Source organism: Rhagoletis pomonella, unplaced genomic scaffold (assembly GCF_013731165.1).
Source record: "Rhagoletis pomonella isolate Grant_MI unplaced genomic scaffold, Rhpom_1.0 Rhpom_scaffold_00007, whole genome shotgun sequence".
NCBI lineage: Eukaryota > Metazoa > Arthropoda > Insecta > Diptera > Tephritidae > Rhagoletis > Rhagoletis pomonella.
This window is the reverse complement of record NW_023458561.1, coordinates 54,361,191-54,380,602: the sequence shown is the minus strand read 5'-3', so window position 1 is coordinate 54,380,602 and position 19,412 is coordinate 54,361,191. Positions and strand designations below refer to the sequence as shown.

At 37.2% G+C, this 19,412-nt stretch overlaps 1 protein-coding gene across 1 annotated transcript in view; it reads left to right on the top strand.

Moving 5' to 3' along the window:
* Positions 1-16,520: 16,520 nt before the first annotated feature.
* LOC118743903 (odorant receptor 7a-like) overlaps positions 16,521-19,412 on the top strand; it is a 40,663-nt gene continuing 37,771 nt past the window's right edge. The window contains exons 1-2 of the mRNA XM_036476666.1: positions 16,521-17,339; positions 19,048-19,408. Of these exons, the coding sequence (XP_036332559.1) occupies positions 16,588-17,339; positions 19,048-19,408 (1,113 nt within the window). The 5' untranslated portion in view covers positions 16,521-16,587. The remainder of the gene's footprint in view (positions 17,340-19,047; positions 19,409-19,412) is intronic.

Sequence of the window (19,412 nt, the reverse complement as noted above, 5' to 3'; positions counted from 1 at the left end):
CAAATGCGAATGCGACAAATTGAAATTGCATTGCTGCCGAGTAGACGGGCAGGAAGAGATGGAACAGAAAATGTATAAATACCGCGAAACAAAAAAGGAAACAAGGTAAAGGTAGAGTATGCAATTCCAATTTCTACTCATTTAGCAAAAAAAAAAATGCTCGTAATTATGCAGGGAAGCGTTGTAAAGTTTAGGCAAAACTTTTATTGCAAAGCAAAAACAATCACGAAAAATGCCTGTGAATTTTAATGAAGTCAAAAGTTGAAAAGGTTCAAATGCCAAAAGTTATGAAAGATTTTCGTTTATGTATGCAAAATGCGTTTATTGCATATTTGATGTTAAGCTGTGGAAATTTACTTAAAAGTTATTATAATATGCCGGCCTCTATACCAAGAAGAAAATGAAAAAAAAAAAACAAACATAAATCCTTTTCGAATTTTGAATGAGCTGTGAAGATTAAGGCTGCCTTAAACGTTTGGTTGCCTTTGTGCCTGACATATTTGTTTTTAGTCTTGCGTTCTAAACCTCAATTTTCAATATCGAATAGTACTTTTGCCATAAAAATCTGGCCGAACAAAATCTCTAACCTTTTGGTGGCAAAAAGCTTACCAACATCAGCAGCCTAACAGTAAACAAACATAAAAATTGCTAAAAATGTCGGCCTTAACCCTCCACGCTTCCGTACTTTGTCAAGTCAAAGGCAATCAGTAAATCGTTTCCTGTCGCAACCGCGACTTCAAAGCTGGCTGCCATGGCGGATGAGCAACTTATTACTTAGGCACATAATGCAATGATACGCTTGGCTAAATTGTCCAAAAGAAAAGCGAAACAAAAGAAGAGAATCTAATAGCGGAAAGGGGATAAATACCAGACGGCTAAGGTTAATGCAGCCGGGCTTTGTGCCTTGATGGGGATAAAATGTGAAGTAAAATTATTTTTCGGTAGGGTGAGGCTATTATGGTTCGTTTGACAATGTCTGCGGCTTAGCTGCTTTCTTGAGAAAATTAAATAAAATTCTTGACTGCGTGAAAATGTAAATGGAGTAACTTATAGTTGGTTTTGATGTATCTATGTTTTTGTTTTTATAATTTTCCATCTAAAAATTCTCAATAGCATTCAAGGTTAGGTTAGGTTATGAAGCCGCATACGAATGACTCGTACTTCCACTCGGAGGCAGATTTGGCCATTGTGAAGGCCCTCTGTGAGAACCAGGAAGAGGCGCATCGTTTCAACCGATATTAATCCATTATGTCAGTATAAAGTCTGTCACCTCCGAGCCGTGTCTAGCCATCTCATGCGCTATCTCGTTCCCTTCTATATTGCTATGTCCAGGAACCAAGCAGCGAGAGGTTTTGACGTGAAGGAGTGAGGCCAGTGTTGCCATCGAAATCGAATGAGGGCGTGGCAATTATCCCATCTTTACTAAATTTCACAATTCTCTATTCCTAAGTAAAACTAGGGCAAATGCTAAGTTTCAGCGAAATCGGTGCAGGTTAACTATTACTTCCATCTGCCTCCATATACTAGAAACACTGTGAGGCATTGCCTGTTTTGTTGGCCTCTTCGTTGGTAGAAATGTCGGAAGGAACGTGTTCGCTCGAGGCGATGGCCATCTCCTTTCCTTATTGCTCCGCTTTCCGGTGGATTTTTATAGTGATAGAGTAACAGCCATAGTTAATTACCCCACCACAATCCACAAGAACGGGGACGGAAGCATCGTTGATGACAAAGCCAACAAAATGCTGCTTCCCCTTGGTCTCGCCAACTCGGACTATCCTCAAATCACTGGCGGGTAGTCCTTCGTTTGCCAGTCGGATAAATTCGAGAATCTCCTCCGGCTTTGATGGCTCAACTGGGACCCAGGGCATCTGTTAGCGATTTCATCCATATGGACGGCAACTACCCAGTGGGAAAATGTAATGTATAGTAGTCGAAAAAGTAATCAATAAAATAACCCTTTTCACATTCGAAAATGCATTTCTTTTCCTAGGGCGATGCCCTATGAAAAGTGGAGCATTCAATGAATGCTCTAGTATCGAGAAATGAATGTGTTTTAATACGAAATTTTTGGAACTACATTAGTATGCTGATTACATAGTTAGCAGTAATATTAGCGAAAGCGCATAAGAAATACATTATATTATTTACCACGCATGTAATGCATTACTACCTTTCCGACTGGGTAAGTCAGTTCCGGGCCACAGCTGTCCCACCGTGTATATATCTCCTTGCAGGACCGCGCGCTCATCTGCGCACACTACTAGTTTAACTTGCCCCTGATGCCACCCGACATCACGTACAACTGCTTCAGGGCCGGAATACTTCTGGAATATCCCTTTACATAGCCTGCATAGACCCATCGGGATGGACTTCTAATGTGGCCGTCCGGACGAGGTAGCAAAAAAAAATCTCAAAAGTCAACGGTATTTTGTAACCAATTGAAACTTGCACTTTGTTATACTAAAACTAGATGGGCTACAAAACCGCATAACAAAAATTTTTCTAAAAATTTGGTGAAAATTTTTCGAATTTCTATACTTTTTCGATAAAGTTTGAAAAGTGGATTTTTGTATAGCTGGCCAGGCTTTTACAAAAAAATATTAAACATAAAATAAACCATGGAAATATAGCCAAAACTCTTCAAAGTAAGGCGAGTCTATTCTAATGACCGCAAGTGTAGATGCTCAATATTGTCCCGCTGAGCCTGTGCCGCTTTCAATATTATTAAACAATTAGAAAGTTTCATGCAAGAAGAAGGCGCAATTAAACGATTTCTTTAATCGAATGCTGAAGAAAAATATAGCTGGAAAACTGAATCGCTCAGGCGCAATATTTAATAAAAGCCTACAATAACTGACATCAATTTCAGTGGCCTCAGCAACCGCGACGCTCATTCCGCTTCTGTCACGTTGGATAAAGCAGCAAAGTAAAAACAATTTTTGAGGTAAAAAACGGGCAAAACCAAGTATATCCTCTCATCAAAAAAAAGTCAGCGCATTTCAAAAAAAAAAATAGAGGACTTCGTTTATATATTTTGCTTACTAGTTGGGCGTACAAATGTCTACTTCTTTTCAGTGAATTCCGCATTTCATTTGAAATGTTTCTCATTTTAATACTTGACCAGCCGCTGGCCGCACTATTCAACTGCCATATCACCAGCTGAAGAGCTGCAGTGAAATGAGAAAGAAGTAGCACGGTAAGCAGCCAACATCGTATTGCTGGCAAGAGAATGAAAGCTTATGATTTATTAAAATTTTGCATTTCCTGGCAGTAAACCGCACTTCAGCAAATCCACACAGACTCACTTCACTGCTACACGCTCAATCAACAACATCATGCCAACAACTACTGCAGCTGTTGCTGCTCAGTGCCCACATGGGAAGCGAAGGGAAAATTTCAATATGGACACATAGAAAATGTAAAATTATGGAATATGAATAAATCCTTGCTGCCGGAAGGGAAAATATAAATAGGCACAAATCCTGTGTGAACACACTTTTGCAACTGTTGATCGGGTGTGTTACGCTTGCGGGGGGGGGGCTAGTAAGCAATATCAAAAAATACTACAACACAAATAATAAAAGTATGGAAAATGTTAAGTAGTGAAACACAAAACGGCTAGAAATTGTGCAAAAAAATACATTTTGTATTAAGAAGCAATATTAAAAAGCGGCATATTTAGAATAGAGAGAAATACATACACAACAAGAGGGCGACACACAGGAAAAATTGTTGCTCGCGGCTAAGTTGGCAACATTAAAAGTCATTACAGCATTTTTACTAGTAAAGACGAGGCAACAGGACACTGCAGCAATAATATAATATCTATGTTTGTATGTGTGTATGCATATAGACATATGGATGTAGTAAAATTTATGAAAGTTGGCTAATGAAGGTGTTCTGTTGCCAGGCTGCAACACGATATTAGATTTAATGCTGCATGTTGCAAGTTTCAAGTAATACACTTGTTAGTTGCATAAAATTCCGAGATTGATTGCAGAAGTTAACTAGATTTAATAAACGATTGGAATCCGAAGAAAAATAGGTTTTAATAAAAATTTTTGGATTTAGTTACAATATTCACAGGGCTCTTCTCCTTAAACCAGTCCCTTTTTAAAACTGATTATCTTGTCAGTTTTGTGTTATACTTAATGCCTTCACTCTTTAGTTTCGTATTAATTTCTTCCACAGAATATATGATGGTATTTTAAGAGAGCTTAACAGCGCTAAAGTTGACTTAAACCCGACAAGAGTTACATAGCTGGCGGGGCACTGTGCAAAATAGTTTTGCAGACAAAAAATACATAACGAAAATTTTCATTCCGTCCTGGAGGCTGAATTTTCCGACAGTTCCGCCTAAGATCCCATCCTTGCATACCTTGCCATTGAAATCGCTAAGCACAATTTTGCTATCGTGTTGGGGGCGTCGCTCATATGTACGCCCCGATCGCTCATAGAAGTGATTTTTGGACGCGTCGTCCTTTTCCTCCGTCAGGTCATGGGCGCAGATGAACGAGATGTTGAAGAATCTCACTTTCGTCCACCTGGGTGCACGTAAGTACTCGGCATCGAAGTCTCTCCCGCCGCAAATCCAACACCGAATTTGGGCTCCTTTACGTGGGCACTGTAGTGGACGACGTAAGGATTGACGCTTACTTTGCCTCGCCCCGTCTATCGCATTTCTGGGATGGTGGTGATGTCAGCCTTTGCTTCCCGAAGATATTCACCAGCCAGGGGTTTTATACCTTCGCACTTTACCTCGCTACCCAGAAGGTACGTAGATATAAATATCTGGACGTAGGGAGCTGCGATTTGAACCATACGCAAGACAATCACTCCGGGCCACTCCCAGGTGAATGGCAGTCAGAAGATTTCGCCGCTTATGTGGACTTCTGCGTATGGAACCATCCTCCACGATGCATTCGTGGCTAGATTAAATTTCAGGATATACTCTGTTGCGAAATATAGGAGAGGGCATATAGAGAAATTCTTCGAAGGCACTGTATGGGAATTCTGATTAGTAATTCGACAGTTCATTAGATGGAAGTTGTTTATAATCACTGGACTGTGGCTGCTGAGAGCGAGCGTTGCCTTTGTAACTAGCGCCTCGATAGTTATCCCTGTCCGTCGCTAGACGGCGCAAAACAAATCTGACCAACATCGAGATTTATGTCCGGCCGAGTTGCTATCATAAAACAGTTAATGAAAATTTTTTTCAATTCATTTAATTAGTAGTTGTCATTCCATGAAACTTATATGGCCCTATACTTTCCAAAGAATTCTGCTTATATTCATTTCCTTAACCACCTATTTCGCCCAGTGTACGTATTGCAATTCTACTCCATTAATAGCTGCTGCAATGCATTTTGCATTGCTTTTTCTATTTGTAGATGTTCTCTTATCTGATTTTCCTCATTCATATCAGTATCTCATATTTGCACTGCACTTTGTAATCCAACGCAGAAAGCACACAGCTCTCATACCCTCCTTTGGCCACAACATCGCAGAGGTGGCCTCATTTCCACTCAGTATCTGTCACCAGCTTAGGTGCGTTCTTAGTAAGCATTATGAAAAGAACAAGAAACAACAACAAATACATAATAATAAAATGGTGGCACGTCATTTCGAAGGAATTCTTTTTTCTTGAAGCGTTGAAGCTCAAACAAGAATTCATAACATTTCTTTTCCTCCCCGGGCTAAATGTGTTTGTCAACTTTATGCTTATCCTATACCTTGCTCCCTCTTCTTGTTTTCTCTTTTAATGACACTTCTGTGCGTTGCATTCGTCAGCTGCTAAGCTCGTCAACTGCATGTTGCTAAGTTGATATTTTTTTTCTCATCCTGTTTCACTCTCGTTTAACGTTGCATAGATTTTGTAATATTTTTTCCCCGCATTTCTTCACTCACTTCATTTTTGTTTTTGTTTTTGTATTTGTAGCTGTTCTGCGCATTTCTGTTATTATTTTTATTTCAGCACAAAATGTCATTTTTCTAACGAACGCTAAGGTCTGTCGACTTTACATGCACTTTGACCCTGTCTCTGTTGCGGCAGTAATCGCCCTTTTTCAATCTTTCAGCAATTGCAGCATAAAATCCTTGCTTGATTCCTGTCGCAATTTAGATTATCCTGCTCTTTGTTTGCATTTGTGTTTGTGAGTGGAAGATGTAAGCATACTTGTCCATTTAGTAATGAATTTTCGATGTGAAATATTAATTTGAGAAAGTGTATCTGCATGCAAATTCAGCGTTGGCTGAGTTGAGGCAATTCTACCTACAAAGACTGAAACAAATATGTCTTTTTTAACCTTTTTGTCGACGATTCTTATTTGTGCCTCAGGGTTTACTCTCACTTTCGCTATACTTCAGCATTAGAAAGCATTACATATCCGTTTTTCAGTACTGGTCTATAAAATTATCAGGCAAATTTAGTAAAAGCTATTTACCGTAGCTGCAATTTTGTGTTCACAATTCACTGGAGCCTTAATTTTTTACTCTAATTTATTAATTATACTTTTTTGATGTAAGCTGACAGCATTTTTTTATAACATTTATTTTTTTCGTTTTGGAAGAACTCTATTGTTGTTCTAAGCTAGTCTTTATTACGTAATATTTATTAACTGGAACCGGAGAAATCGATTTTCTTCAAAATTGCTACTTTTTCTGCAATTTGCACTTTGCAAATTTAATACAAATAAACAAAAGTTCAAAAATCGGGCTCAACTGATCAAAAAATGCGATGCTAAAAATCCCATTCTTCTGGGAATGACTTACTTAACTTTTGACTCAAATCTCTATTCTTACTTTAAAAGCAATGACTGAAAAGCAAATAAACCAAAACATCGTATATAGCTAGAAATCCCACAATGAAACGCACCCTTTTATGGTGTGAAAATCTCAAATAATGAGTGATATCCCACGAGTTGGCAACACTGGAGAATACTATTCCACTGCCAGTATTTACTTACTTTTAATTAATATGGCTTTTTAGTTAAGGCTTGCGAGTAAATGCGTAGCTGACGGCGCGTAGAAAACGATAAGGTCTATGGGGCGTATACGTTACAACCAAAATTACGGTTAGATGAGTAGGGGTTGTTATTTTTTACTTTTCTAATATATGTATGTATCTTTTTTAAGATTTAATTTCAATACAGTTTCGCGATTGAGTGTTGTTCTTTAGGCATGGTGTGCCATCATATTGACCCAAAAACACGTTTTTGTCTAACAACAAGTTTTCCATCAAAGTTCAACAGAAGCAGTTAAAAAGTCGAATCAATTCTTGAGGTTTAATTAAAAATATTATTAACGAAATTTAATCTCAGCTAAAAGTCTTACCAATAGTCTAAAAATTTATACAAAACATCACGTTACTCTGGCAATACTAATATGAAAAAATTGTTTTATCAAAATTTCAAAAATATGTAATCTGTACAACGGGCATATCATGGTTCACACCAATTTGCTAACCAATTCAATCGGCACAAATTTTTATTACTCGAAAAGTGTATGCAATTCGAAGCAATGTGCCCATCTGTGAGTTCGTATTTAATCCACCATAACAATTTGGACAAATTAAAATTGCAATCACAAAATAAACTGGAAAAAATGGTCGGCAATGTAAAAAACATAAACGTAAAAGAGTAAAGCCAAAAAATCAAAACAAAGTAAAATTGTGATTGTACTAAAAATAAGGCAAAAAAAATTGAATAGAACTACAAAACTCTGAACAAATATGGAGCAGAAGTTGGATAAATACAAGGGTATGTACATGTGTGTGAAAGTGGCAACGTGTGTTATTATAACTGTACACCAGTTTCGGCGCATAGTGTCGGCGATAATCTGTTTCCAATCAAGTCATTACATTCCATTAAAACAGTAGCTAGAACACTTACACATGTAAACAAATGCACATTATATGTATGTGTGTACAGCGCATGCACAAATGGTTAGCCATCGTTGAAGATAGCTGTACAATTTAATTTCCGTGCAACGCGAAAAGCTTATACTAGTTATCCACCGGTAGTTGATGACCAACAGTCGCATACCACAAGACACACACATGCATATGCATACATAGGTATGTACATTAGGCTGGCCCCTAAAATGCATGAGAGAAAAATCAAATCAGAATTTGAATGCTCTCACCTCACCTTAAACCTAATTTGTGGTAAAACTGTACTTAAAAGTTATAACGAACAATAGTTAATATAAAGCGAAAAAGTCAATGTACATTCATGATTGGGGCAGAAATGCCTCCTAAATGTATGCTTCAATCTTGATACGGAATTAAAGAAACGTGCAAAACAGCGGTTCAAGCATAAAATTTGGGTTAAGATTACTGATTAAGGGCCAGTATAGAGCTCACAAGAAAAGCAAAAACTTCATATAAAATGACGTACAAGTTATGGCAAAAAAATTTTCTTGAGTCAAATTTCCTTAAGGCAGTACGCAGTTAAAAAAAAAGGTAACCATAAACCTGGAGATAAAGATTTGCTATGTCATTTTATGTGCACACCTTACTTCATTAAACTCAGCTCACCACATAAAAACTCACCAGCTCTGACCTCTGCTCACCTGACATGACCTGATTGAGCCTTACCTTATCTAGCCTCGCCTAATCTCACTTCAACTTGCATCACCGCAATTCACTACACCTTAATTAATGACACCAAAATTCGTTATACTTGAACTCACCACGCTTAAATTCACCACACCTCTCCTTAACTCGCCACACCTTATTTCACTACATGACATCATCATGTTCATCACACGACATGATATCACTTGATATGACATAAAACTACAAGGGGCATGGCATCCTATCACTTCACATTGTATTACCTGACATTACATAACATAATATCTTATCACATCATTTGCCGTCATTTTTTGTCAAAATTCTTGTTGGCATTGCGCTTAAAGTTTCCCATGTATTTTATACAGGGAAAACTATTTTTCGTAGAAATGGTATAAAATCAATGAGAATTTATATTTTTCACTTGGCAAACTCTATTTCTCTTAAGTAGACTTCAAAGAATAATACCCATTTGTTTATTTAACCATTTTTTAATACAAACGATTTTTGTGTTTTCCATTGCAATTTTTGGGGTTTTTAAGGACCCAAAAAAATATATATATAAACAAATTGGTATTATTCTTTGAAGTATCGTGGCGAGAAACAGAGTTTGCGAATTGAACCATATAGATTTTTAAAGATTCTATACCATTTATATGAAAAATGGTTTTTTTTTCGTATAAAATACATGGGAAACTTGAATGCGTTACAATACCTCTAAATAAGTATTTATTGATTATAAAGAGAGAAAAAAATAAAAAGGGTGAGAGCAATAAAATTTCGGCATTACTTTTTTGTACCACCCTAATGCTTGTATGTACGTACATTTGTAGTATATGTTAACAGAGGCAACAAACAGTAGGCGAATGCGCCAAAAAATGTGAACAGCTTTATTGTGCTCCCGATTTTTTTTTCGTTATTTGCGCAGTCTGCTGCAACTTCATCAGATAGTGCTGTGGCATACAACAACAATAGCAAAAATAGTGCAGAAATTGAAGACAATAAAAATAATAACAGCGAAACACCAAAAAAATACTCGATGCGCCCATAAAAGTGCAACTTAATTTGAACTTCGGCTGGTGTTGCTGAGTATGAGCAGCGGACGAGAGCGGACGAGAGCGGACGAGAGCGTGAAAGGAATTGCAGAATGGCTGTTGAAGGAAATTAAGCAGCGGAAGCGTGCTGGCCAGGCAAAATAGCTGGTAACCAACAGTCAGCAGCAGCAGCAGCATAACAAAACAAAGCACAGTAAAATTTCACGAAATGTCAGAACAAATACAACTACTAGCAAAAAGGTAGCGTGGCGAGTCAGAAGGACAATAAATCCCATGATCGTAGTAGTAGCGTAGAAGCCAAAGGGAGGCAGGCACATAGCAGCGTCCCATTTTGCAATAGAGCAGCAGTTTTTCCATAAAATTTTAATTAAAAAGGGGACACTACATCCAAAGCAACACACACACACACACACACAAACACATGCAAGTAAAAATATTTGTAAAGGGAAAGCGCGATAAAGGCACTCAAACTCAGAAATGCATAGAAAAAGAGTATGCATGTATGTTTGTTGGTCTTGTGTATGCATCTGTGTGTCCTTTAACAAGGTGGCATTGCGTATGCATGCATGTATGATTATTTAACATTTTGTGAATGCGTGCAAATATTTGCACCAACGAGTTGACCGAGCGTAGCAAGTCACAAAGCGACCACTGCATGCTTGAGAGTATAAATATGTACGTGTGTGTGCATTTAAAAAAGTCTTTAACTCGGCAACGCGGCTTGCGCTAATGACTAACACATGGATCATTCACTGCATTGGACACAACATATTCCGACGTGACCCCCCCCACAAGCGCCACTCACTGGCCACAATTTTTCTTCAAAGACTTTGCCCACCACCTACAATGGATGCACGCTTTACACCAGCAACTTAAAGAAACCACCCGCTGAGCAACGCAGAATGCAAAATGTGAACGGTCAGCAGAATCGCAGTAAATTATGAAATCGTGCATGCTGAAGTCACCGGAAACTGAGGTGAGAAAGAGAAAAAGCGAAGGTCTAAAGATGTTTTTATACCCAGCATATATTCTCATATAAAATTTTTTGAAATGAAATTCGGAGCTTACGAGTTTACCTCATAGGCGACTCCACAGTACGTCTGACACGTGAGTCGGTTTGGATGTCGCTGTGAAAATAAATATGTGTTTGTTACACCGACATGACTCCTGGAATTACTCTGAATGATTCAACTGTGTGTAGTCGAAGGCGAGTCAACACGTAAACAAATGACTCGCGAGTCAGACGCAACGTGTATGCCGCCATTAACCCAGCTGAGCACTTGTAAAACTTTAAACGTTTTTTCTGGATACCACTTTACTCAAACTGGGCGGAAATACTGGGATATTGCATGGATCGATTTGTATTTGTAACAGTAGCTTGAAAAATACATTCTTTAGAGAAGTACATATGTAGCCGTTTTTTCATTTTTTTTAATTAAAAATTTTTTATTACTAGAAAATTAAGGCAAGAAAACCATGACACGTCTCAGCAACTTTCGGTAGGGTTATCAAAGCAGAGTTAAGAAATAATTTTGGCTCCGTGAATTATGGCCACGTGTATTAAGACTGCAATAATAAAATTAAGTTCGGCCGCTATAAACAAATGAATGGGGAAATATTCGTTTATTTGCGTAATAGTTTTGTGTTGAAGGCGGAGGGGAGGGTGTGCGGCACCTACGACCCCACCAGATAGAAAGCCAAGTCCAGTCCAAGCTTTAATAAAAGATGCTCTTTTCCTCTCAGACCTCGCAGTATTTTGAATTTTGGGGTCTATGCTAGTTCGGGAATAATACAGGACTAGTTAGGGACTTTTTCGGAATAATTTCAGGAATAGTTGAGGACTTTTAGGGTCTAATTCGAAACCATTTCAGGTTTTCAGTTCGGGGCCAGTTTTCGGATTTAGTTGGGCCCCTTTCGGGACTTTTTCAGGGAATATATGTTTACCTGGTACTCTATTCTTATTTTTATAATCTATTTACGGTTACTTTTTTTTGTAAAATTTGATGTTCTTCAAGTTCACCAAAAAATCCCTACTTACTTCTGTAGCCAATAGTATGTTCATTAATAATTCTTGTGGTTTTTTGTTCCAGCTTTTATAATTTCGGATACATGTTTTCACCCGCTTTGATGCTAAAAAAAGCGATTTTATTAGATTGTCTGTGTAGCCACAATTTTGTATCTAATTGCTTATAAAAAATTACTTTTCTTGCTTCACTTAGGGTTGTAATAAACCCTTTAAATATAAAATTCAGCTAAATCAGCTAAAATGGTGTTACCCTTCACACTTTAAGTCAGTAAATTATAAATCTCGCTGTAGAATTTTGATTGAGAGATTTTTTAAAAAGTGTTCAAAACTTAACTTGAACCGCTACTGAATCCAGAAGAACTGAAGAATAACCACTTCCGCTTTTCTGGAGCAATCAGTGATGAGTGAATTTGCAGAGTAACGTCATTACTTCCTTTCCTACTCCTTTCAAGTATACGTCAGGATTTCAAAGTATTTAAAATTATTCCAACTGGCCATATTCGATATCAAGTCATAAAATTATAAAGAAAGAACGCTTGGTTAAACTTTCGAGTCTACACTTAACTATACTAACAACATACATGACAAATGTATGTTCATATCAGGGTTGTTCCGGATATTCTTATTCGCATTCGCATCCGCGGAGCTTCCGCATTAATTTTAATATTCGCATTCGCAATAATGAATGCGAAGCTTTTGTATATACATATACATACTATGTATATATTGGACTGATTCAAAAAAATCGACTAACTTTTTTTTAATAGCCCTCTTTTCAATACCTCCGGAGTAATGTCAAAAGATGCCTGCTGATGATGTCATTATTAGTTTTTCTCCTATTTGAAGTAAAATAATTACAATATCTTTAAATATTGCACAATTTTTTACAAAAATCCTGAAAATTTTAATTCCATGTTAGAAAAAGTTACTAAAATTATTTTTGAATTGTTGAGCCTTACAGTTGTAAGTTTTACATATTTTCAAAATCGCCTTTTTTGTAACTATATATTCACTGAATAATCTAATAAAAAAGCACAACTCGATTCAAAAATACTTATTTAGGAATATTTATTAGTCAAAGAATTTAGATTTTACATAAATAATCTTCTAAAACAATCACTATTTTAGAGTTTTTTATTGTTGTTTTATAAGATTATTTACAAGCAATTACATAGGAACTTGGCTCGAACCAAACATAAAATAATTTACCTACCTAAATTATTTCTTAAAAATACTAGGCTTCCGCATCCGCATTCTAGAATTCCACATTCGCAACATCCCTAGTTCATATATACATACATACATACATTAGATTTTACATACATATGCATATAACAACCCTTTTCGTTTTCGTTTTTTTTTTATTTTTTTTTTTTTTTCAATTCCTGCAATAGTCATATGTTATGGAATTTGCAATACAAGTCATAAATTTGCAAAGTGAACAGCATTCATTTATGCAGAAAATTTTCCACCAACCAAAGCTAACAAAACTGAGATTTATGGAAATAAAATGCAAGAAAAAACGGTTTACTCTTTTTTCAATCAAAATTGGAATAGTACTTATTAGAATAGTGCTGTGCAAAAAATCGGTTACCCAAAAATATTATTCATAAAAAATATGCACGGATGCATTTGATGTATCAAGCAGAATGTATCAGATGTGAAAAAAATTAATAGTTATGTGAGAAATATATGACCGCAGTAAGTAAGTACAAATTTAACTTTGCTAAGAAGCATTTTTAATAATTTAAGCACAACATTTACGAAGGCAACCGCTTAGTTATTTGCCCACTGATATTGGGTTATTGTGTTCACTTGCGTGTACTGAATCAAAAAGTTTACTTTTGGAAAAAATTACAAATTTCGAGCGCTAATTTATTAACAATTTTGGTTTGATTATACACACACACGTACACCAGACATATTACAAAATTACTATTTAGTCCTTTTGTTGCTTTATACTAAACTAATTAATTACAATTTATTAGATAAAATCGCTTTGAAGTTACACTTAAAAAAATGTCCGCATTGTAGTGAATGATAATTTCATTCATCCAAAAGCCCAATCGTTACTGTTGGTTGGGTGAGAAGGTGGAGGTATTACTTTTTGCAAAGTATGGGGTGTGCGAATGGGTAAAGATCCAGGAGCCAAATGCAAATTTCATAAATATTACAAAATATTAGTCATCAAATTCAGGGGATTCTGGGTTATGATATGGATTAGTGTTGATTAGAACGGGTTGAATGAAGAAAGTGGTTGCCCCTTATCCTCAGCAATTGGCGTAATTAAAATTTTATGTATTTTATTTACATTTTATTGGAAATGAGTATTGAAGAGCAGTACACTCCGTGTCAAAATCCTAACCTCACCACGTAGTAACAATTTTTTTTTTGGTTATTAACTTATAGTTATTGTTTTATAAAAATACAGTCTATTCTTAAAAAAAAGCATAAATCCAAGTTTCAAATCTTGTACAATATTACAAAAATATCAACAAACTTAATACCTTTTTTCATTATTTTTTACATTTAATTCAGAGCTAATGTGATACAAAAAATTGTATTTGAATTTTTTTAGTAGACAATATGGAAAAAAGTTTTATGAAGCAGTTTCAGAGAAAACCCTTTTTGACCGATGCTCCATACAAGTGGAACAACTGTGCATTGATGAGCTATTTAAACTTAAACTTAAATTTATCGAAATTACATAATTTTTATTTTTTATAATTGCAGGTGATATATAGTTCAATTATAATTGCGAAAATCGAGGTCCATGAAATGCCTACAACACTCAAATAAATCGTAAAAACCTCACACAAACAATGCGAGTTTAAGCGAAAATATAAATTTTTTAAAAGTGCAAAGTACTGTCACACAGCACAACTGTACGGCACACAGTTAAATGTATGCGGTTAGTTGAGTTGTCTATTTGGCCTTTTAAAAACTTAGATAAAATGGCAACGCGGCAAGTTTTTTATTGAAGGCAAATCTCAATCAACAGTTGTATGTATGCATGTGTGTCCGTCTACAATCCACCCAATCATATGTGATTGTTTACTAACTTAACCCTTATATACCCCACACCTGTCATCTTTCACATGCAAATCGCAGTACTCAAGCACTAAACACTTCACTCTAAAACCGGTCACTCAACGGCGACTTATTTGTCCAGCACTTAGCGCAATGCACCAGCCCGGCTATAGAATAAGCAATGCTTTGGAAAATGTGTTTTGTGCAGCGCGTAATCCTGTTTTCTCAGCACTTCTCGATCGATGCCTACTAAATAACTGCAATCACATACTCTTAGGTATGTAGGTATGTGTGTATGTGCATACATGCAACCAAAAAAAAAACACCAAGCAAAGTGCTTGCGTTTGTGTGTTTATTTTACGCTGATGACTCCATTAGGCATCTCCACAAAAGCCGCTACCACGTGCCGTAGCCGTTGCCGCCATTGCCATTTCAGTTCATTTCCATTTCAGTTCAATTGTCGTTGTGCAAATGCAATTACGCGGCCATAATTGAGGCCTCAACCTGATCAGGAGCATACAAACATAAGCACAGCTCGCAACTTAGCTCACTTCACTGCTGGCTGGTGGCTGGTGGCTCGTTCTGTTCCATGTCTCCACGCGAAAATACTCCTGCTGATTGTTATGTCTAGGCTGTGTCCACTAGCTGGCAAACTATTGTTGCTGTTGTTGTTATTTTGTCGATTGCATCGCCAGCAAAATTTCCAACTTAATGAAGCGACAAGCTTAAATGAGTTAAGTTACCGTAGTTATTCAGCATTTGTGTGTGGTGCTTTCTTTGCCTTGCCTTCTTCGTCAGTGCGGCGGAATTCCTGTTGGCTTTATTCTTTTGCTTTTACCTGGATTTTTTCACATTTATGTGGTATTACCGTTAACCTTTTCTGCCTTCTCACACTTGCTACATATTAGTGTTGCTGTTGCTTTTGTGCTTGTTGTTGCTGTTTTTTTCTTCGTTGCTTAGTCTCGTAATGCTGTAATAAATTCGATTTGATCTCCGTTCATCGTCGTAGGCGCCCAGCCATTTCTTCCACTTCTCGCATTTTTCCCCCCTTCTACTTCTTTCTTTCCTGGATTTATCGGGCTTTTGTGGCGGTTCTGCAATTACTTTTTGTTGTTGCTACACATTTGCGCTGGCGCTGCTGTTGGCGGAAGGTGCAACATTTTCCCGGCTCTAATTGAGTTTTCGCAATTTTTTCCGCATTTCAGCAGATTTTTCCTTTTCTTGTTTTTTCATCTAAGCTATTGTGTTTCTTATTGCATTTGGCTGAATTTTTTTCGAAGTTTCATTATTTCTGCAATTGCGTTTTGTTTTGCTTTTATTGTTATAATTTGTACAGATTTTTTTTTTTGTTTTTTTCTACTTCGTTGCACAAGTCAGACATTTATTTGCTCGTACAGATTTGTTGCACGTACCGCATTTGCTGCACTGGTGGTCAGCTGACAACCAACCACACATTTGGCAAGTCACCAATTCCATTTGCGCGCTTAATCAATGAAGTTTTCTATAATCAACTCGATAATAAATTGCCGCCTCCGTCTGGCCAAAAATAATGAAGTATAAAAATACAAAAACTGCCATTAATGTCTGCAAAGTTTTCACCAAAAACTTATGCAACTTATGCGCGTCACTTAAAAATTTAATTAATCAAATACGCAATACTTTTCACACTTGACACCCACTCAGCCATCTAGTCTAGATAATACTAGTAATTTAGAATTATCGAAATCGGTTGACGCGGTCCAAAGTTATGCGGTAACATACATAAAAAAAAAATAAAAAAAAAAAATATTCCGACGAACTGATAACCTCCTCCTTTTTTGGAAGTCGGTTAATAAAAGCAATCGGCTTAATCGAAAGTCACTCATACGCACCGTCTACGCACACAAGTAACCCACCACTCTGGCATGTCTGCTCTGCTGCAAGTAACCGATACTGGCGCTCCGCTTAATTCAGCTCGCGCCTTTCGTTATCTCTGGCTCAATTGGCGCTTGATTGGCATGCATCCGACGCGCCGTCATCGCTGTCTATATTTTGCCTACTCAGCGTCCATCAACAGCGTCTTCGGCATACTCTTGCCCGCCACAATGATCGCTAAACTGTGTTTTATAGAAAATCTACCACAACTTATTGGACTCCTATACTTGGGCGTCACACTCACCATGGCCACGGCCAAGCAATTTTCCCTTTGGCTGCATCGCTCTAAGCTGCTGGACGTCAACTTGTATTTGGCGAAGTTGGATGCGCGCTGTAATCACCATGCCGTGGATCGTCAACACCTACTCTCGGCCATACGTATTTGTCACTTCTACTATGTCGCCTATATGTTTGTGTATGAGTTAAGCAGCAGCGGTTTCGCATATATTGGCTTTTCGTTGCGCCAGTTGGTTTATGATGCTTGGTTTCCGAAATTGTACGATGATGCCGATAAGAACTTGACTATAACTTTGATTTATCAAAATTTCGCGGTAATGACTTTTTTTGTATTACAAAATGTCAACAACGATATGTATCCGCAATGTTATTTGGCTGTAATGATTGGTCATATGCGTGCACTTTCGGCGCGTATTAGTCGCGTCGGCAAGGATGACGCGCTCTCAGTGGAAGATAATATTGAGGAGTTAAAGAATTGTATAGAAGATCACAAGAACTTGTTAAGGTGAGTTGAAATTTGAGAGAATGTTGAGTTTTTAATGAAGAAGAATGAGAAAAAAATTAGAAAGTATTAGGAATTTTTTTTCTTTTTTTTCTTCATAGAAATACTACCAAATACCAGGCGTGCTTCGCTACACCTTAAAAGTATTTTTATGTTGTTACTCCCTCCCAAAACTCTAAAATAATTATCTAGCATGTCTAGATTCTGGTTTATAAATAGACAAGCTAAAAAGCCGGTTTATTCGATAGTAAAAATCCAATTTACTCGGTATTAAAAAATGAATATTTCAAACAAACCGCCAGAAAATATTTGGAAAAAAAAATCATTTAAAACCGGTTTGAAAACACCGAGGCAATCACCCTACTTAATACACTTAAGCGCTTCAGAACAGAATAAACGAAGTTTCATACAAAATTAATCTAACTTTGCTTGTGACTGCATAATTTGCCTTTGCTCGCAAGTAACTAAGATGTCTTCCTCAATATAAATATGTATTTAATAGTTTCTTAAAATATTTTACCAAACTTTTGCATACCTTTTGGTAACACAAATTTTCTAGCCACACAAATTTTCAATTTCAAAAATTGCATTTCGCTTATTTACACTTTTTTCTGTCGCCAAAGTTTTGCTTCTCTATTCATGCAATAACAATTATTTACTAAATCCCCTCGCAGCCATAATCCATTAGTTATGAATTGAATTAACATGCTCCTGCAGGAGCGACGTCATGTCGATAACACAAATCACTAAAGCATTTGTGTATTTATTGAAAATTCCAGCGACTAAAATATGCGGAAAGTTGAATATGCACGCCACAAAATAGCAGCGCAGGCGGCAGCAACAACCACAATGTGATATACATAGCACCTCAGATTAACTATAAATGCAATAAACGAAACTTTTTGAATGGCAAAAACCATCGACGACAACAAAATATCGGTAGAAAGGAAGACCACCAACACCAAACTTTGCAGAAGGCAATGAAGATGTTGCAACCCTCCAAAAGTGCCACGCTGACAAATAACAACAAAAATAATTCCGCCATTCTATGAACTATTGATGACGCTGCGACAACTAATAGTTACGCTTGCCGCTTGCTGCCCTCATCAGCAGCCGCTGTGCCTGCATGTTGCACGTTCGCTTGCGGCACGTTGCAAGTCTCACGCGAAATAACGCAAACTTTTGGCTGCAAAGCTACTTAGCATATCATCAACATTTAAATCAGGTAGCCACAAAACTTTTAGCAGCGCTTTTAAGCGCATTTTACTTAGTGCTTTTTAGCACATGGTGGCAACCACGGCACCACCGCGACAACATCGACAACTGCACTAGCCAACTATAAAAAAAAAATAAGAGCAAAGGACTTAAATATTTGCTGCCAACGTTCCTTTAGCGACCACTACTGCGAACTTAACTTGTCTAACTTGAACGCACGCAGGTATGCAACAAACAACTCAGCCAGAGACCGCTAAACACTCAGGTGCCAACGCGAATAGATACTGGTTCGCGTTGCGTGTCAGGAGCACACGTGTGTGTACTTTCACACGCACGCCTTTATAATTCAACTTTATAATTATATAAGTGAGAAGTTAGAAAAGCTTGTTCTTAAATATAGGGTGCTTTTTTTATTTTTTGTTTTTACTTAGTTTTACTCAACATTTTACACTTTACTTACTTTACTTAAGTTTCTTTAATAAATAATTCCTTGCAGCTACTTTGCCTGCATACGTCCGGTTATCTCACGCACCATTTTCATGCAGTTTGGCATCACTGCCTTCGTGCTCTGCCTCACCGCTGTCAAATATGTGGCCTTCGGCGCTGACACCGCACAAATGCTGATCGCTATCACCTATATTTTCGCAGTTTTGATTGAAGCCTTACCTTGCTGCTGGTACGTGAATGCTCTCTTGGAGGAGTGTGGTCAACTAACCTTGGCTATATACAGTTGCCAGTGGTTTGAACAGAGCAAGGAATTTCGTAAAATACTCATCGTTTTTATGCAACGCTCACAACGAGCAACTGTTCTAATGGCTGGTAATTTGGTGCCGATTACTCTGCAGACTTTCTTAAATGTAA